At 50.5% G+C, this 13963-nt stretch overlaps 1 protein-coding gene across 1 annotated transcript; it reads left to right on the top strand.

The window, feature by feature from the left end:
• The first annotated feature begins 71 nt into the window (after positions 1-71).
• On the top strand, positions 72-9963 carry C9H2orf81 (chromosome 9 C2orf81 homolog). The gene is made up of 4 exons (XM_033161155.1): positions 72-155; positions 6310-6531; positions 7664-7870; positions 8859-9963. The coding sequence occupies exons 1-4, from the start codon at positions 144-146 to the stop codon at positions 9855-9857; spliced, it is 1440 nt and encodes a 479-aa protein (XP_033017046.1). The 5' UTR covers positions 72-143; the 3' UTR covers positions 9858-9963.
• Positions 9964-13963: the final 4000 nt, after the last annotated feature.

Below are 13963 nucleotides of genomic sequence, written 5' to 3'. Positions count from 1 at the left end.
CACGGGCGCGCTGACGTCACGACGGGGGCCGGCAGGGCGCGGGCGAGTGGAGACCAGACGGAATCGCCATGGCGACGCGGCTGCTGGCGGCGGCGGCGGCTCGCGGAGCCCGCCCATCACTGAAGGAAGTTTCCTCGACCTTCATGAGTTTGGCGGTGAGGGGCGCGAGGGGCGCACTGCGCATGCTCCGGGTCCCGCGGGGGGGGGGCGGAGGGGCCGCCATGCTGGGCGTGAGTGTCTCCGGAGCTGCGGAACTCCCCGCTTCAGGAGGCGGCCGGGACAGAAGCACGGGATGCCAGAGGCGGGAGGGACCCCCAGGGGCCATCTAGTCCAACCCGCTGCCCGCAAGGCAGGAAGATCTTCCCTGACCCTGCCAGGGATGCTGGAGCTGAGATCCCTGCTGTGCACGGCAGGGGGTTGGGCTGGATGACCTCTGGGGGCCCCTCGCCTGGCCTCTGGTCCTATGGTCAATGGCCACCCGGGATCTTTAGCACAGGTCCCTGCCTTGCAGGAGGATGGAAGGAATGGTTCCGGGGCCCCTTCCGACTCCAAGGTTCCGGTGGCCCCGATGGCTCTGCCCGGTTGGTTCCCCAGGTCAGAGGCAGCCCTGCAGCGCCGGAGGGGAGAGGGTGGCTCTGGGGCCGGCGGCCGGCTTGCAGGTTTCCCACCCTGGGCCTCTGTCTGGCCACCCTGGAGAACAGGAGGCTGGACTGGTCACCGGGATCCCTCGCGGTCTGATCCAGCAGACTCCTCTGACGTTCCTGGTAAATTATCCTTTGGACATCAGAACATCAGCAGAGAAGAGCCTTTGGCTGGATCAGGCCTCTGGGTCTCCCTGTGGCCGACCAGATGCCCTAAATGGGGAAAAACCACAAACACCAGAGCAACTGTCCCCTCCTGTGGCTCCAGCAACTGGGATCCAGAGGCATGCAAATCAAATATTTTCCCACTAAGCATATATATTTTGACTTCCCTTCACTGCTTTTGCAGATTCTTAGAATTTGATTTGAAAATACTGCATTTCCTCCGTTAGTCCATCTATTAATTACTTCCTAATATTTCTATTAATATAGAAATTAATATAGAAAGAAGGATGTTCTTCTCATTATAGGGGATTGGAATGCTAAAGTAGGAAGTCAAGAGATAAAAGGAACAACTGGCAAGTTTGGCCTTGGAGATCAAAATGAAGCAGGGCAAAGGCTAATAGAGTTCTGTCAAGAGAACAAGCTGGTCATCACAAACACTCTTTTCCAACAACACAAGAGACGACTCTACACATGGACATCACCAGATGGGCAACATCGAAATCAGATTGATTATATTCTCTGCAGCCAAAGATGGAGAAGCTCTATACACTCAGCAAAAACAAGACCTGGAGCTGACTGTGGCTCAGATCATCAGCTTCTTATAGCAAAATTCCAGCTTAAACTGAAGAAAGTAGGAAAAACCACTGGGCCAGTAAGATTCAATCTAAATCAAATTCCTTATGAATACACAGTTGAAGTGAAGAACAGGTTCAAGGATTTAGATTTGATGGATAGAGTACCTGAAGAACTGTGGATGGAGGCTCGTAACATTATACAGGAGACAGCAACGAAAACCATCCCAATGAAAAAGAAATGCAAGAAAGCAAAGTGGCTGACCAATGAGGCCTTACAAATAGCGGGGGAGAGAAGACAAGCAAAATGCGAAGGAGATCGTGAAAGATACAGGAAATTGAATGCAGATTTCCAAAGAATAGCAAGGAGAGACAAGAGGGCCTTTCTAAACGAGCAATGCAAAGAAATAGAGGAAAATAACAGAATGGGAAAAACCAGAGATTTATTCAAGAAAATTGGAGATATGAAAGGAACATTTCGTACAAAGATTACCACAATTAAGGACAAAAGTGGAAAGGACCTAACAGAAGCAGAAGACATCAAGAAGAGGTGGCAAGAATACACAGAGGAATTATACCAGAAAGATATGGAGGTCTCATACACCCCAGGAAATGTGGTTGCTGACCTTGAGCCAGACATCCTGGAGAGTGAAGTTAAATGGGCCTTAGAAAGCCTTGCTAACAACAAGGCCAGTGGAAGTGATGATATTCCAGCTGAACTATTTAAAATTTTAAAAGAGGATGCTGTTAAGGTGCTGCACTCAATATGCCAGCAAGTTTGGAAAACTCAGCAGTGGCCAGAGGATTGGAGAAGATCAGTCTACATCCCAATCCCAAAGAAGGGCAGTGCCAAAGAATGCTCCAACTACCGCACAATTGCACTCATTTCACACGCTAGCAAGGTTATGCTTAAAATTCTACAAGGCAGGCTTAAGCAGTATGTGGACCGAGAACTCCCAGAAGTGCAAGCTGGATTTCGAAGGGGCAGAGGAACCAGAGACCAAATTGCAAACATGCGCTGGATTATGGAGAAAGCCAGAGAGTTCCAGAAAAACATCTACTTCTGCTTCATTGATTATGCAAAAGCATTTGACTGTGTCGACCACAGCAAACTATGGCAAGTTCTTAAAGAAATGGGAGTGCCGGATCACCTCATTTGCCTCCTGAGAAATCTCTATGTGGGACAAGAAGCTACAGTTAGAACTGGATATGGAACAACTGATTGGTTCAAAATTGGGAAAAGAGTACGACAAGGCTGTATATTGTCTCCCTGCTTATTTAACTTATATGCAGAATACATCATGCGAAAGGCTGGACTGGATGAATCCCCAACTGGAATTAAGATTGCCGGAAAAAATATCAACAACCTCAGATATGCTGATGATACTACCTTGATGGCAGAAAGTGAGGAAGAATTGAAGAACCTTTTAATGAGGGTGAAAGAAGAGAGCGCAAAATATGGTCTGAAGCTCAACATCAAAAAAACTAAGATCATGGCCACTGGTCCCATCACCTCCTGGCAAATAGAAGGGGAAGAAATGGAGGCAGTGAGAGATTTCACTTTCTTGGGTTCCATGATCACTGCAGATGGTGACAGCAGTCATGAAATCAGAAGACGCCTGCTTCTTGGGAGAAAAGCAATGACAAACCTAGACAGCATCTTAAAAAGCAAAGACATCACCTTGCCGACAAAAGTCCGTATAGTTAAAGCTATGGTTTTCCCAGTAGTAATGTACGGAAGTGAGAGCTGGACCATAAAGAAGGCTGATCGCCGTAGAATTGATGCTTTTGAATTATGGTGCTGGAGGAGACTCTTGAGAGTCCCGTGGACTGCAAGAAGATCAAACCTATCCATTCTCAAAGAAATCAGCCCTGAGTACTCACTAGAAGGACAGATCCTGAAGTTGAGGCTCCAGTACTTTGGCCACCTCATGAGAAGAGAAGAATCCCTAGAAAAGACCCTGATGTTGGGAAAGATGGAGGGCACAAGGAGAAGGGGACGACAGAGGATGAGATGGTTGGACAGGGTTCTTGAAGCTACTAACATGAGTTTGGCCAAACTGCGAGAGGCAGTGAAGGATAGGCGTGCCTGGCGTACTCTGGTCCATGGGGTCACGAAGAGTCGGACACGACTGAACGACTGAACAACAACAACAACAACAAATTTCTATAGCTTTACATTTAACTGCTTGTTTTACGTTGACCCTGCTAATGAACTTCTATGCATACAAAATCTTTAAAAATATCCCACAAATTCCCCCCATTCCTTGATGAAATTCCTTTCCTCTTGGTTTCTTACTTGTTCCCGGTAACACAGAACTGCAGAAATGGAAGGGACACCAAGGGTGATTTAGTCCAACCCCTGGAATATGTCCAACCCTGTTCTAAAGCCATCTCGATTAGTGGTCATCGCTGCCTCTTGTGGCAGCGAGTTCCGCGGTTTACCTCCCCGCTGCATGAAGAAGGTCTTTCTCTCATCTCTCCTGAATCTTCCAGCTGCCTGGGTGTCTCTTCCGCATGAGCTCCAGCTGCCCTGCTCTCCCCTTGGCCTTCACCCTTGGGGTTTCCCCTGGCGATGGCCTGCAACTTCTGTCCTCCCTGACCATTGGTCCTGCTGATGGCGGGTGCTGGACTGCAGATCCCCTGGAGGGAGTCCTGTTAGCTGGCCCCATGGCAACCGCCGCTGTGGTGCTCTTGCGGCTTCTCCCTTCAACTCCTCTCTGTTCTCACTGTTCTCAGAACAATGAGCTTTGTGGGTTCTTTGGAATGGTCTGACGGTTGGTGGACTAGGCTTCCGCTCTGGGACTCTGCAGAGTTTGCGGTCCACAGCGGCCGCAGGTGAGCCTCCCTCAGGTGGGCACCAGGTGTGTGGCCCTCCCTAAGGAGAGAGCAGGTAAAAAAATTTGGCAGTGCCCTGCCAGCACAATGAAAGGGGTGGAAACTCAGAGGTGCTGGAGGAGGTGCAGGGTGACCCAGGTGCTTCGGGGGGGGGGTCTTCAGTCCTGGTGGTTTCATCACAGCTGAATTGGTTGGGGCAGAGGAGTTGGTAACAGGTTAAAGGTCACTTGCATCTTGCACGTGGGTTACGTTCTGGGACGGTACAGATAACGCAGAAGTGCGCATAGTTGAGCTGCCCCATTCAAGCCGCTCCTGCAACATGGAGGTGTTGCCTGTGCGGAATGAGTTTCATGCCACCTGCCCACCCACCCCCAAAACTACAAGGTTGAAACCTCTTTTAAGCTCTCTGCCACCCATGTCTTTAATGCCCACGATTTAAACCAGCTGTCAGCTGCGTCAAGTTGAAATCGTGCAGGTGAACAGGCCTCAGTTGTGAGTGACCTGCATTTTCCAAGGATTCCGGGTGCGATTTCTTGTAAGAACTTACTTCTTCTCGTCTTTCGTTTGCGATCCCCACTCAGGCGCTTCCAGTTCTGACCAGCAAGCAGACACGGCCAGACGCCTGGGTTCCCTCTCTGGGCCTGAGGTTGAGCTGTCACATCAGGGACACCCGGCCCCCTGCTGGCTGCTCTGCTTCTGGTTTCCTGCCATTAAAGTCCTCGGCCCTCATCCTGTCAAATGTTCTTCCTGCACAGATAAGGCTGGCACCAAGCTGGAGGACCTTTTCACCACCCATGGAAAACTTCCCTCTTCTCTCGGACTTTCCCTAACCCTCTCTTATTTATTTCCTTGGTTATACCTTTGGTCTAAGGAGGTCCGTGGGGTGTGCCTGGCTCTCCTCTTACTGAATCCCTGGAACAATCCTGCAAGGTAGGTGAGGTGGAGAGTCAGAGACTGGCCCAACATCACCCACTGAGCTTCCTGGCTGACTGGGGACTTGATCCCTGGTCTTCCAGGTCAGAGTCTGACACTCTAACCATTACGCTGCACAGCCTCTCCCTCTTTATTGGTTTCTGGTGTCTTCAGTCACAAGGGTGACTCTGTTGATGGTTATCTTCATTGCCAATTGCTACATGCTATCGTTGCGTGAGCCGCTTTCCTTTCATAAATGAAAAGCAGCTTAGACATTTTTAATTTATGTAATTAATTAAATTAATCCCTGCCTCGCGTCACGAGGATCAGACAAATCTGTGGAGGTGGAGAGGGCTATGGATGGCTGCTAGCCATAATATGCCTCTGCTCTGCAATACTTCTGAATCCCAGTTGCTGGAAACCACAGGAGGGGAGAGGGATCTTGTGTGCGAATCCTGCTTGCGGGTTTCCTATTGGGGCATCTGGTCGGCCACTGTGAGATCAGGGTGCTGGACTAGATGCCCCCTCTTTGGCCTGATCCTGCTGCTGCTGGTGGTCTCTTCTCATGCTGTTAAATCCATGCTCCGCTGATGGGAGTCCGTGTGACAGAGGTGAGAAGAGGCCAGAACGCCCATCAGGGACCCTACAGAGCTGTGATCTCCTTTGCCCAAAGCTGGAAAGGGCCCAGAACTCATAAAGCATCCTATGGTGTGTGCATCTTTTGCTCCTTGGAGATCCTGGGAAGCTGCTGCCACGCCCCCACCCCCAGAGTAGGTGTCCCAGGCTGGATGGACCAATGGTGTGAGCTGCGGGGAACCGGCTCCCGAAGCTACGCCGGCCTGCAGGCAGGACCCTTCACCTTGTCCCTGCAGCCCATGCCAGCCTTGGGTCCTGAGTATCATTTCCTCCCAGAGCTGGTGCTGGGACCCAGAGCTTCTGGCTTGGCTCCGCTGCACGCCATTTCCTTCCAAGGAAGACCCCTCCTTTCTCACCCCAGCTCCGGTCCCCCTGCACCCTTTTGGGGGGGATCAGGGAGGGCAAGGGCACGGTCGTGTTCGTTGGCACCAGCGCCGTGCCTGAGGACCAGGGGCAGAGCTGGGCCGCAGGGCGTCCCCGGGGGGGGCTGTTCCTTGCTCACCCCCCCCTCCGACTCTGAGAGGTGCGTTCTGTTTCCCCTGCAGAAAATGTCGTCCCGCGTGACCCTGGCAAAGTCCCGGGGGGAGAGGTCGCGCCCTCCCACGGTGCCCATCCCCCAGGTCGACATTGTCCCGGGGCGCTTGACGGAAGGAGACTGGTTCTCCCTGCTGGGCTTTGAGGAAGCCGAAGATCATGTGGGGGACATCCTGGCGGGGCTGATGGATCAGGTTCTGGATGCGTGCTTCAAGGTCTATTTGGAGCGGCAGGTGAGTCGTGTTTTGGGCAGGGCTGCCTTCCAGGGTGACAAGGCCTTGGCTTTGTGTCATAATCCCTTTGCTTTCCAACTCCAGGCCCGTCACCTTCTAGGAAAGAGAGGAGGCCTGAGCAGCGTTACAAACTCAGATATATAAGCCAGGAGGCATTTTGGGGCAAGTCTTCTCTTTCAAATGATGGAGGGTGTGGTTGATTTTCCTCTGCCTTATTTCTCAGAGATGGCCCACTTTGTCCAGCAGCTGTGCTCACCTTCGGAGAAGGCAGAATTGTTGCCGTTGTTTCTGTTCTTAATAGGTCTTTTATATATATATATATATGTTGTTTTAATGCCATTTGCATTTTAGTAGCTTCCTAATGAGTATCGTTCTATGCTTTTAGTTTTTTCTCCAGCTCTCTCTGTAAGCCACCCTTGAAAAACACAAAACAAAATCGAAAATTCTTTCCAGTAGCACCTTAGAGACCAACTGAGTTTGTTCCTGGTATGAGCTTTCGTGTGCATGCACACTTGAAAAACACAAGATACACTGTATCAATGGATGGTCACCTGTCGTGTGTGATCTGGTGGAGATTCCTGCATTGACCGGATGACTCGGGGTCCCTTTCAACTCCACCATTCTGTGATTCTATCTAACAGAATCGGAATCAGAATAATAGGCATCTGGCATGTTTCGGTTGTTAGCCCAGCCGTTGCAAACAGCTTGGAATCAGAGAATTGCCGAGTTGGAAGGGCCCCCAAGGGCCATCTAGTCCAGCCCCCTGCAATGCAGGAATCCCAGCATTTATTTGCAGGCACCGAAAGGGGTAGGCTGAAGGTGTCCATCCCGTATCAAGGAGCCTGACGGCGTGGCCTTTTGAAAGAGGCCAACCAGGTGTGCATGTGCCACAGGTGCAAATCTCGCCCCTCAGCCTGAGCTTCCTGCCTGATGCTCAGAGCTGGGCTGTTTGTGGAGAGCGCAGTGTGTGTGTGTGTGTGTGTGTGTGTGTGTGTGTGTTTTCTCTTTCTCTCCTTGGGGTTTCCAGACTGGCTGGGGGTGGGGTGAGGCCGTGAGCCTTGGAGGGGACCCTGCCGGACTCTACCCCCCCCCCCCCGTCTCCTGCTCACCCTCCGCTCTGCCCCCTCCCCAGTGCATCCCCTACGTCATCACCCAGGCCCGGGACGCCATGCTGCAGATCATCGAGTGGCGCTTCCTGGTGCGAGACGAGGGCGAGGCCGGGGTGCCCATAGAGCCCACCTGGCAGGAGGACGAGGAGCCTGTTGCCGGCATCACCGACTCCTGGGCCCAGGGCTCTGTGCCTGTGCTGCAAGCCATGCCACGCCCGGAGGAGCCAGAGGTAGGAGGGCAGTGGGGCTGGTGAGGTGCGGAATCGTCCTGCTTGGGCCGATGAATTTGAGATCCTCCCAAGAATGCTCTCACGCGGGGGGGGGGGGGTATGATCAGCAAAAGTAGCTTTAGCGGCAGATGCCTTGATTCTGCTCTTCAAACCCCCAGTTTTGAGGCTAACCTTAGAGTCATAGAACCATAGAGTTGAAAGAGTTCGCTGAGAGTCATCAAGTCCAACCCCTCGGCTCCAGCATCCCTGACCGATGGCCATCTGACCTCTGCTTAAGACCCCCAAGGAAGGAGAGCCCACAGTCCCAAGGGAGACTGTTTCACTGTCAAAACAGCTCTGTTGCCATAGCAGCAAAGCCTAGCCTTTCAGAACATTGCAAAAAAGACAACCACCATGAATTTTGTATTTTATGTTGCAAAATGCCCTGTTGTTTCTGGAGGAAGGCTGGTGTGTACATTTAATAAACAGTAATGATATTATAACCCGTCAGCTTCCCCTACCAAGCCCAACAGGCTGGCTTCTTCTAGCCCCTTGGCTTGTTTTATTTAGATGTTTTTAATTGGTTTTTCAAAAGGAACATGAGACTACAACCCACCCCCCTTAGTAAGCAGCTCCCCTCCCCCACCCAATTTCCCCAAACCAGAGAGCCCTATGGAGAAGTATCTTTCCAAAGGTTCAGATGCAACTGATGGATGCCATTGTAATGGACATAGCGCCATGTCTCTATGAAACCGTCTCTTCCCGGCTTAAGGCTCTAACTTCCTCGGTCCATTTCCCTGAAAGCTTTTTTCTCCAATGCAACCTTTGCGAGAGTTCCAGAGATTTCCAGTTTGGGCCGACAAGTTCTCGGGCGTCTCCTGAAAGTAGAGCGATGGGTCCTTCTTATCTCAGACGGATATTGTCGTTTTGAAAGGTCGCCGACAATGTTCAAGGTTGGGGTGCTGATCTTCTGGTCCCTCGGCTGACCTGGCCAACGTCTCTCCTCCAGGTTCCCGGACCCCCAGAGGAAGTTCCTCAACTCCCGGAGGAGTCCCCCGTTGCCAGAGAGGAGTCCGCAGGGCCCTCCGATATCGGTGGTCAGGGCTTCCCCCTGGGGACCGCCAGGTGGGAGGCAGAGAAGCTGGCCCAGGAGTCCTTGAAGGAGGTGCGGCCCACCAGGTCCCGCAGCAGCAAGGCGGTGCTGAAGTCGGGAATCGAGCTGCCCCGCCTGGTGTCCATCGCCCCCCTGCCGTCCCCCATGCCGTCCTGCAAGAGCAGGCTGGGCCCCCAGGCCTACTACGGGCCCCTGCAGGCGTCCCGGCTGAGCGACATCGTGAAGCCGCTGGCCGGCTCACAGAAGGAGATGCTCCTGCGCCAGCTCTCCCAGATGCCCATGGAGGAGGCCTCGCACCCATGCCTCCTGCCGCTCTCCTGCAGCAACCTGCTGCGGATCCAGCTGGGCCGCCCACCCACCACCCGGGACGTTTTCTACGACCAGGCGGGCAACATCACCACAGCGCCACGCCTGGAGCCGGCCAGCCTGCCCAAGCGCTGGGTCAAGCCCTCGGCCGAGGTGGTGGATCCAGACATGGAGTCCCAGCAGCAGGAGGCCCTGAAGACCGTCTCGGGGCGCAGAGCCCCCAAGCTCCCCAGGGGCCCGGCCGAGCCAGGCAGCGCCCATGGCGAAGGGCTGGTGGCCGTGCGGAGGAGCCTGCTGGGCAAAGCCGGACAACCAGCCAGCTCGGCTGGGAGGGTCCTGCAGCCCACCAGCTTCGTTTTCGTCAAGCCCAACTTGCTGACCGAGACGGTGCAGCTGGCCACGGGGGTGACCCTCCGGTGCGTGGGTGGCGTCCGGGAGAAGGTCGCTCCCCGTGGGCACCAGGAGGAAGCCAAGGAGGGGCTGGGGAGCCTCCACCCCATGTGCCTTCAGGTGCCGTCCCCCAGCCGACAGCACATCCTCCAGCAGCCCAAGCCCCTGCCCCGCCTGCGCCCTGGAGCTGCCCTCTGATCAGCACGGCCCTGCCCTTCCTGACCCCCCCTTCCATTGCACCCCTTTGAACTCCTTGTAACTTAATAAACGGAGAGGTTTTTGGAGCCTGGTTTCTCTTGTTGTCTGCCTCACGACTGCAATGCCTCAAGATCCAGCTCTCCCCGTAGGAAGCAAGCCACACCCTGTCACCTGAGGCCCTTCTTTGTGTGCCTCTTCCGGGAGAGGTCCGGAGGGTGGCAACACAAGAACGGGGCCTTTTCGGAGGTGGCGCCCCACTTCTGGGATGCACTCGCCAGGGAGGTTCGCCTGGCCCCTTTGCTACATATCTTCAGGTGCCAGGCAAAAACGTTCCTCTCCAACCAGCCTTTGGCTGTTATACTGTGACCTTTTAAATTTGCCCACAGGGTTGGGGCGATGGTCATTGTTTTTTAATTATCTTGTTCCGCATTTTGTGGTTTTCCGTTCCAAACTGGCCTGTGATCTTTGGGTGCAGGGTGGTATATAAATTTAATAAATAATAATTGTTGGCTGCCGCAGGTTCTCCGGGTAGCAGCCAAATCCGCACCCACCCACCCCAAGCAGACCGTTGTGTGTTTAATTTGCAAAAGGGAGTGGCTCTGGGGCCCAGGCCTGCCTGGAAACCTTATGCTCTGGCCCAGAAGCCCTGCCTCCAGTCCCAGGTGTGCTCCGGGGGCTACTTTGCAGAGAGAAATACTTTGCATGTGCTCAGAGGCACCAGTGCTTTTCCTGGAGCCCCAGGGCGATCCCTCCTGCCTGGTTGCCCCCACAGATTGAGGCAGGGAGGGGAGGACCCCAAGACACAAGCAGGCCTAGTTGGGTTTCAGCCAAGAGCTTTCCTTGCCAGTGGGGTGACTCTTCCCTTGAGGCACAGAGGGCAGGAACAGAGCTTTTGGGGGAAGAGGGGGTGCTGGCTGGCTGGCTGGGGTGAAAGCTCCTTCCTGGGGGCCCCTCATGAATCCTTCTTCCATTGAGGGCAGGTGGCTTGCGCACTGTGCCTTCCCAGTGGAGAAGAAGCCATTTGTGCAGGAGATAATCTAGGGGCTGCCGGGTTGGGCTGATGGGAGCTCTGGCCCGTCAGATCACAGCAGGTTCTGATCCAAAGGTGATTTCAGCTTTTCTTGCCAAACTTGTTCCTTGCGGTCCCTTAGCTGGGCTGTGCCAACTTTGTGATCGCTATAAAAACCTGTCGGCTCAATTGGTTCAGAAGAGATTCCTGCTGGTGGACTTTTCTCCAGCTCAATGGCCTTGTCGTGAGAAACCATCTTGGACAGGCCTTTACCCTAAACCACATCGCAAAGGTTGGGTTTTCTTCCACAGTTTTGGTGTCAGAAGTGGTCCGCATTCGGGACCTCAGCAAACCACTGGCTGCCTCCTCTCCCGTAATCATAGCAAGACAGATTGGTTTTCTTCCACAGGGGTGAGTTTGAAGCAGGGCAGGGCCATCGGGGTGGATCAGTTCAACCATCTTTGCGTCATTTCTGTGTCAGCCGATTGGGATTCTTATTGATTGATTTGTTTCATAAAATTTATACACCGCTTGATTGTAAAAAGAAAAAGAAAACTGAGTGGTTTACAAAAACAATAAAATTAATGGTAAAAAATTGCTGCTGAAAACATGCAAAAAATGATTTTTTAAATAATTTAAAAAGAAAGAAAAATCAGCATTCTAGATATCTGGGTTGGGTTGTCTAAAAAGAAAAATGTTTTTCACAGGTGGCTTAAAGGACAAGGAAGGTGCCTGCCTGCTATCCGTTTCTTCTGTCTGTTGAGGCCCTGATATGTGCAGCAGGGAGGGAGGCATGAAGGCAGGAGCAAAGGGGAAATATGCCATTTTTTGGCAAGCCAGGACGTCTTAGAGCAGGCATGTCCAGCAGGTAGATCGTGATCTACTGGTAGATCACTGGACATCTGAGGTAGATCACCGGTAGATCATTGGCTCCCCCCAAAGAAGCTGAACAACTATGGCTCTGCTTAAAAAAAACCCTCAACATTTTACCTCCTCCCTGAAAAAACTCAACAACTTTGACCTCAATCCCCCAAAAGGGGGTAGATCACTGCCAGTTTTTAACTCTGTGAGTAGATCGCAGTCTCTTGGGAGTTGGCCACCATTATCTTAGAGCACATCAGGCGCTTTCCTGATGAAGCAAGGAGCCCAGCGACTCACTTGAAATTCCCAGAGAGATAAAGGTCTCTGTGTTCCTCCTTGGTAGAATCTCAGCTATTAAAATTGACCTATTGTCCAGGATGCTGTTTTTATTACAATAATTTCCAGTTGTAAATGATTCAGGCTGCTTCAAAGAATGGAAGACGGATATTTCTAAATTTATCTGGCAGGGAGAAAGCCAAGAATTAAACATAAAATTATGATAGATGTAAAGGAAAGAGGAGGCTTTGCCTTACCTGACCTGCAAATGTATTATGAGGCAGCCTGTTTGTGTTGGTTAAAGAATTGATTACATTGGATAATGCAGGCATCCTGGACTTAGAAGGTCATGACCTAAAATTTGGCTGGCATGCATGGCTTTGGTATGGGAAGGCAAAAATTTATAAAAGTTTTATGAACCATATTCTTAGGAAGAATCTGTATAGAGTTTTGGGGAAATATAAAAATCATCCAGAAAGGAAAATCCCTTTATGGCTATTTCCTATTGAGGCTATTACTATTAAGAAAGTTAATATGGATAGACAGTGGGCAACCTACAGGGAATTGGTGTATTTTACAGAGGGGGAAACCAAACTGAAATCAATGGAGAATGTGAGGAGCAATGTTACGGATTGATTACAATACTATCAGTTACATGTAATGTTTAAATTAGATAGAAATAAATGGTTTTTCAGACCAAAGCTCACAAAACGAAGAAAAACCTTTGTCCAATATGTATAATTTGTTATTAGACTGATAAACAAAAGTCAAGCTTGTTAAAGCCTCAATGACACACTGGGCAATAGATACAGGACACAATATAAATGTTAACCTCTGTGGAAAACTCTGGAAAAATGAGTTGACATTTACAGCATGTTATTCTTTGTAGGGGAACTACCTGAAAATGATTTACAGATGGTATTTAACTCTAACTAGACTTGCTAAGTTGTATAATTCTGAATCAGATAAGTGTAAAGAGGCAATGGAACATTCTTTCATTTGTGGTGGACTTGTAAAAGGGTAAAAGAGTTTTGGGAAATTATCCATAATGAATTGAAAAAAATGTTTAAAAGTACTTTCCCCCCACCCACCCCACCCCCCCACCCAAAAAAAACCCAGAGTCCTTTCTCTTGGGGATAATCCATACTGAAATTCCCAGGTGTCCAAGATTATTTATGTATGCAACCACTGTGGCCGCTGTTTTGTTAGCCCCAAAATGGAAAATGAGTGAGGTCCCAACCAAAGAAGAATGACAGCTGAAGTTGAAAGAATATGCACAACTCGCAGACTTAACATACAGCATAAGAGAACAAGAAGAACATACATTTAAAGAAGACTGGAAAATGTTTATTGAATATATGGTAAATAACTGTGTACAGCTGACAACACTGTTGGCATTAAGAGAAATTCAACAGTGTAAATAAGTTTGGGTGGATGTAATAATGGAAAAGCGATTGGAATAGTTTTTGTAAAATATGCAGGGATTTATAGTATGTAAAATGAACCGTAGAGAAGAAAGGAAGTCTTCGATATCTTAAGGATGTTAAATGAGTATTTAAAATTGTAAAACAAAAAAATAAATAAAAATTATATACCGAAAAAAGAGAGAAAGCAATAAAATTAATGGTAAAAAATTGAAAACCAACGATATTTTTTATATATATATATAAAGGAAACCAGCATTCTAGATATCTGGGTTGGGTTGTCTAAAAAGAAAAATGTTTTTCGCAAGCGGCTTAAAAGGGCAGGGAAGGTGCCTGCCTGCTCTCCGTTTCTTCTGTCTGTTGAGGCCCTGATATGTGCAGCAGGGAGGGAGGCATGAAGGCAGGAGCAAAGGGGAAATATGTCGTGTTTTGCAAGCCATGATAAAGGTCATATCAGGGTGCTTTGCTGATGAAGCAAGGAGCCCAGGGACTCACTTCCAATTCCCAGAGAGATAAAGGTCTCTGTGTTATGTGGG

The sequence above is a fragment of the Lacerta agilis genome, chromosome 9, assembly GCF_009819535.1.
Source record: "Lacerta agilis isolate rLacAgi1 chromosome 9, rLacAgi1.pri, whole genome shotgun sequence".
NCBI lineage: Eukaryota > Metazoa > Chordata > Lepidosauria > Squamata > Lacertidae > Lacerta > Lacerta agilis.
The sequence above is the reverse complement of the archived record's forward strand: the minus strand, read 5'-3'. Positions and strand labels throughout refer to the sequence as shown.

What these genes read in the sequence shown, in the direction of transcription:
- C9H2orf81 (XM_033161155.1), top strand. An exon ending in AGGTCTATTTGGAGCGGCAG is followed by an intron (nt 6,532 to 7,663) that starts GTGAGTCGTGTT and finishes CCCCCTCCCCAG; the next exon opens with TGCATCCCCTACGTCATCAC. An exon ending in CACGCCCGGAGGAGCCAGAG is followed by an intron (nt 7,871 to 8,858) that starts GTAGGAGGGCAG and finishes TCTCTCCTCCAG; the next exon opens with GTTCCCGGACCCCCAGAGGA.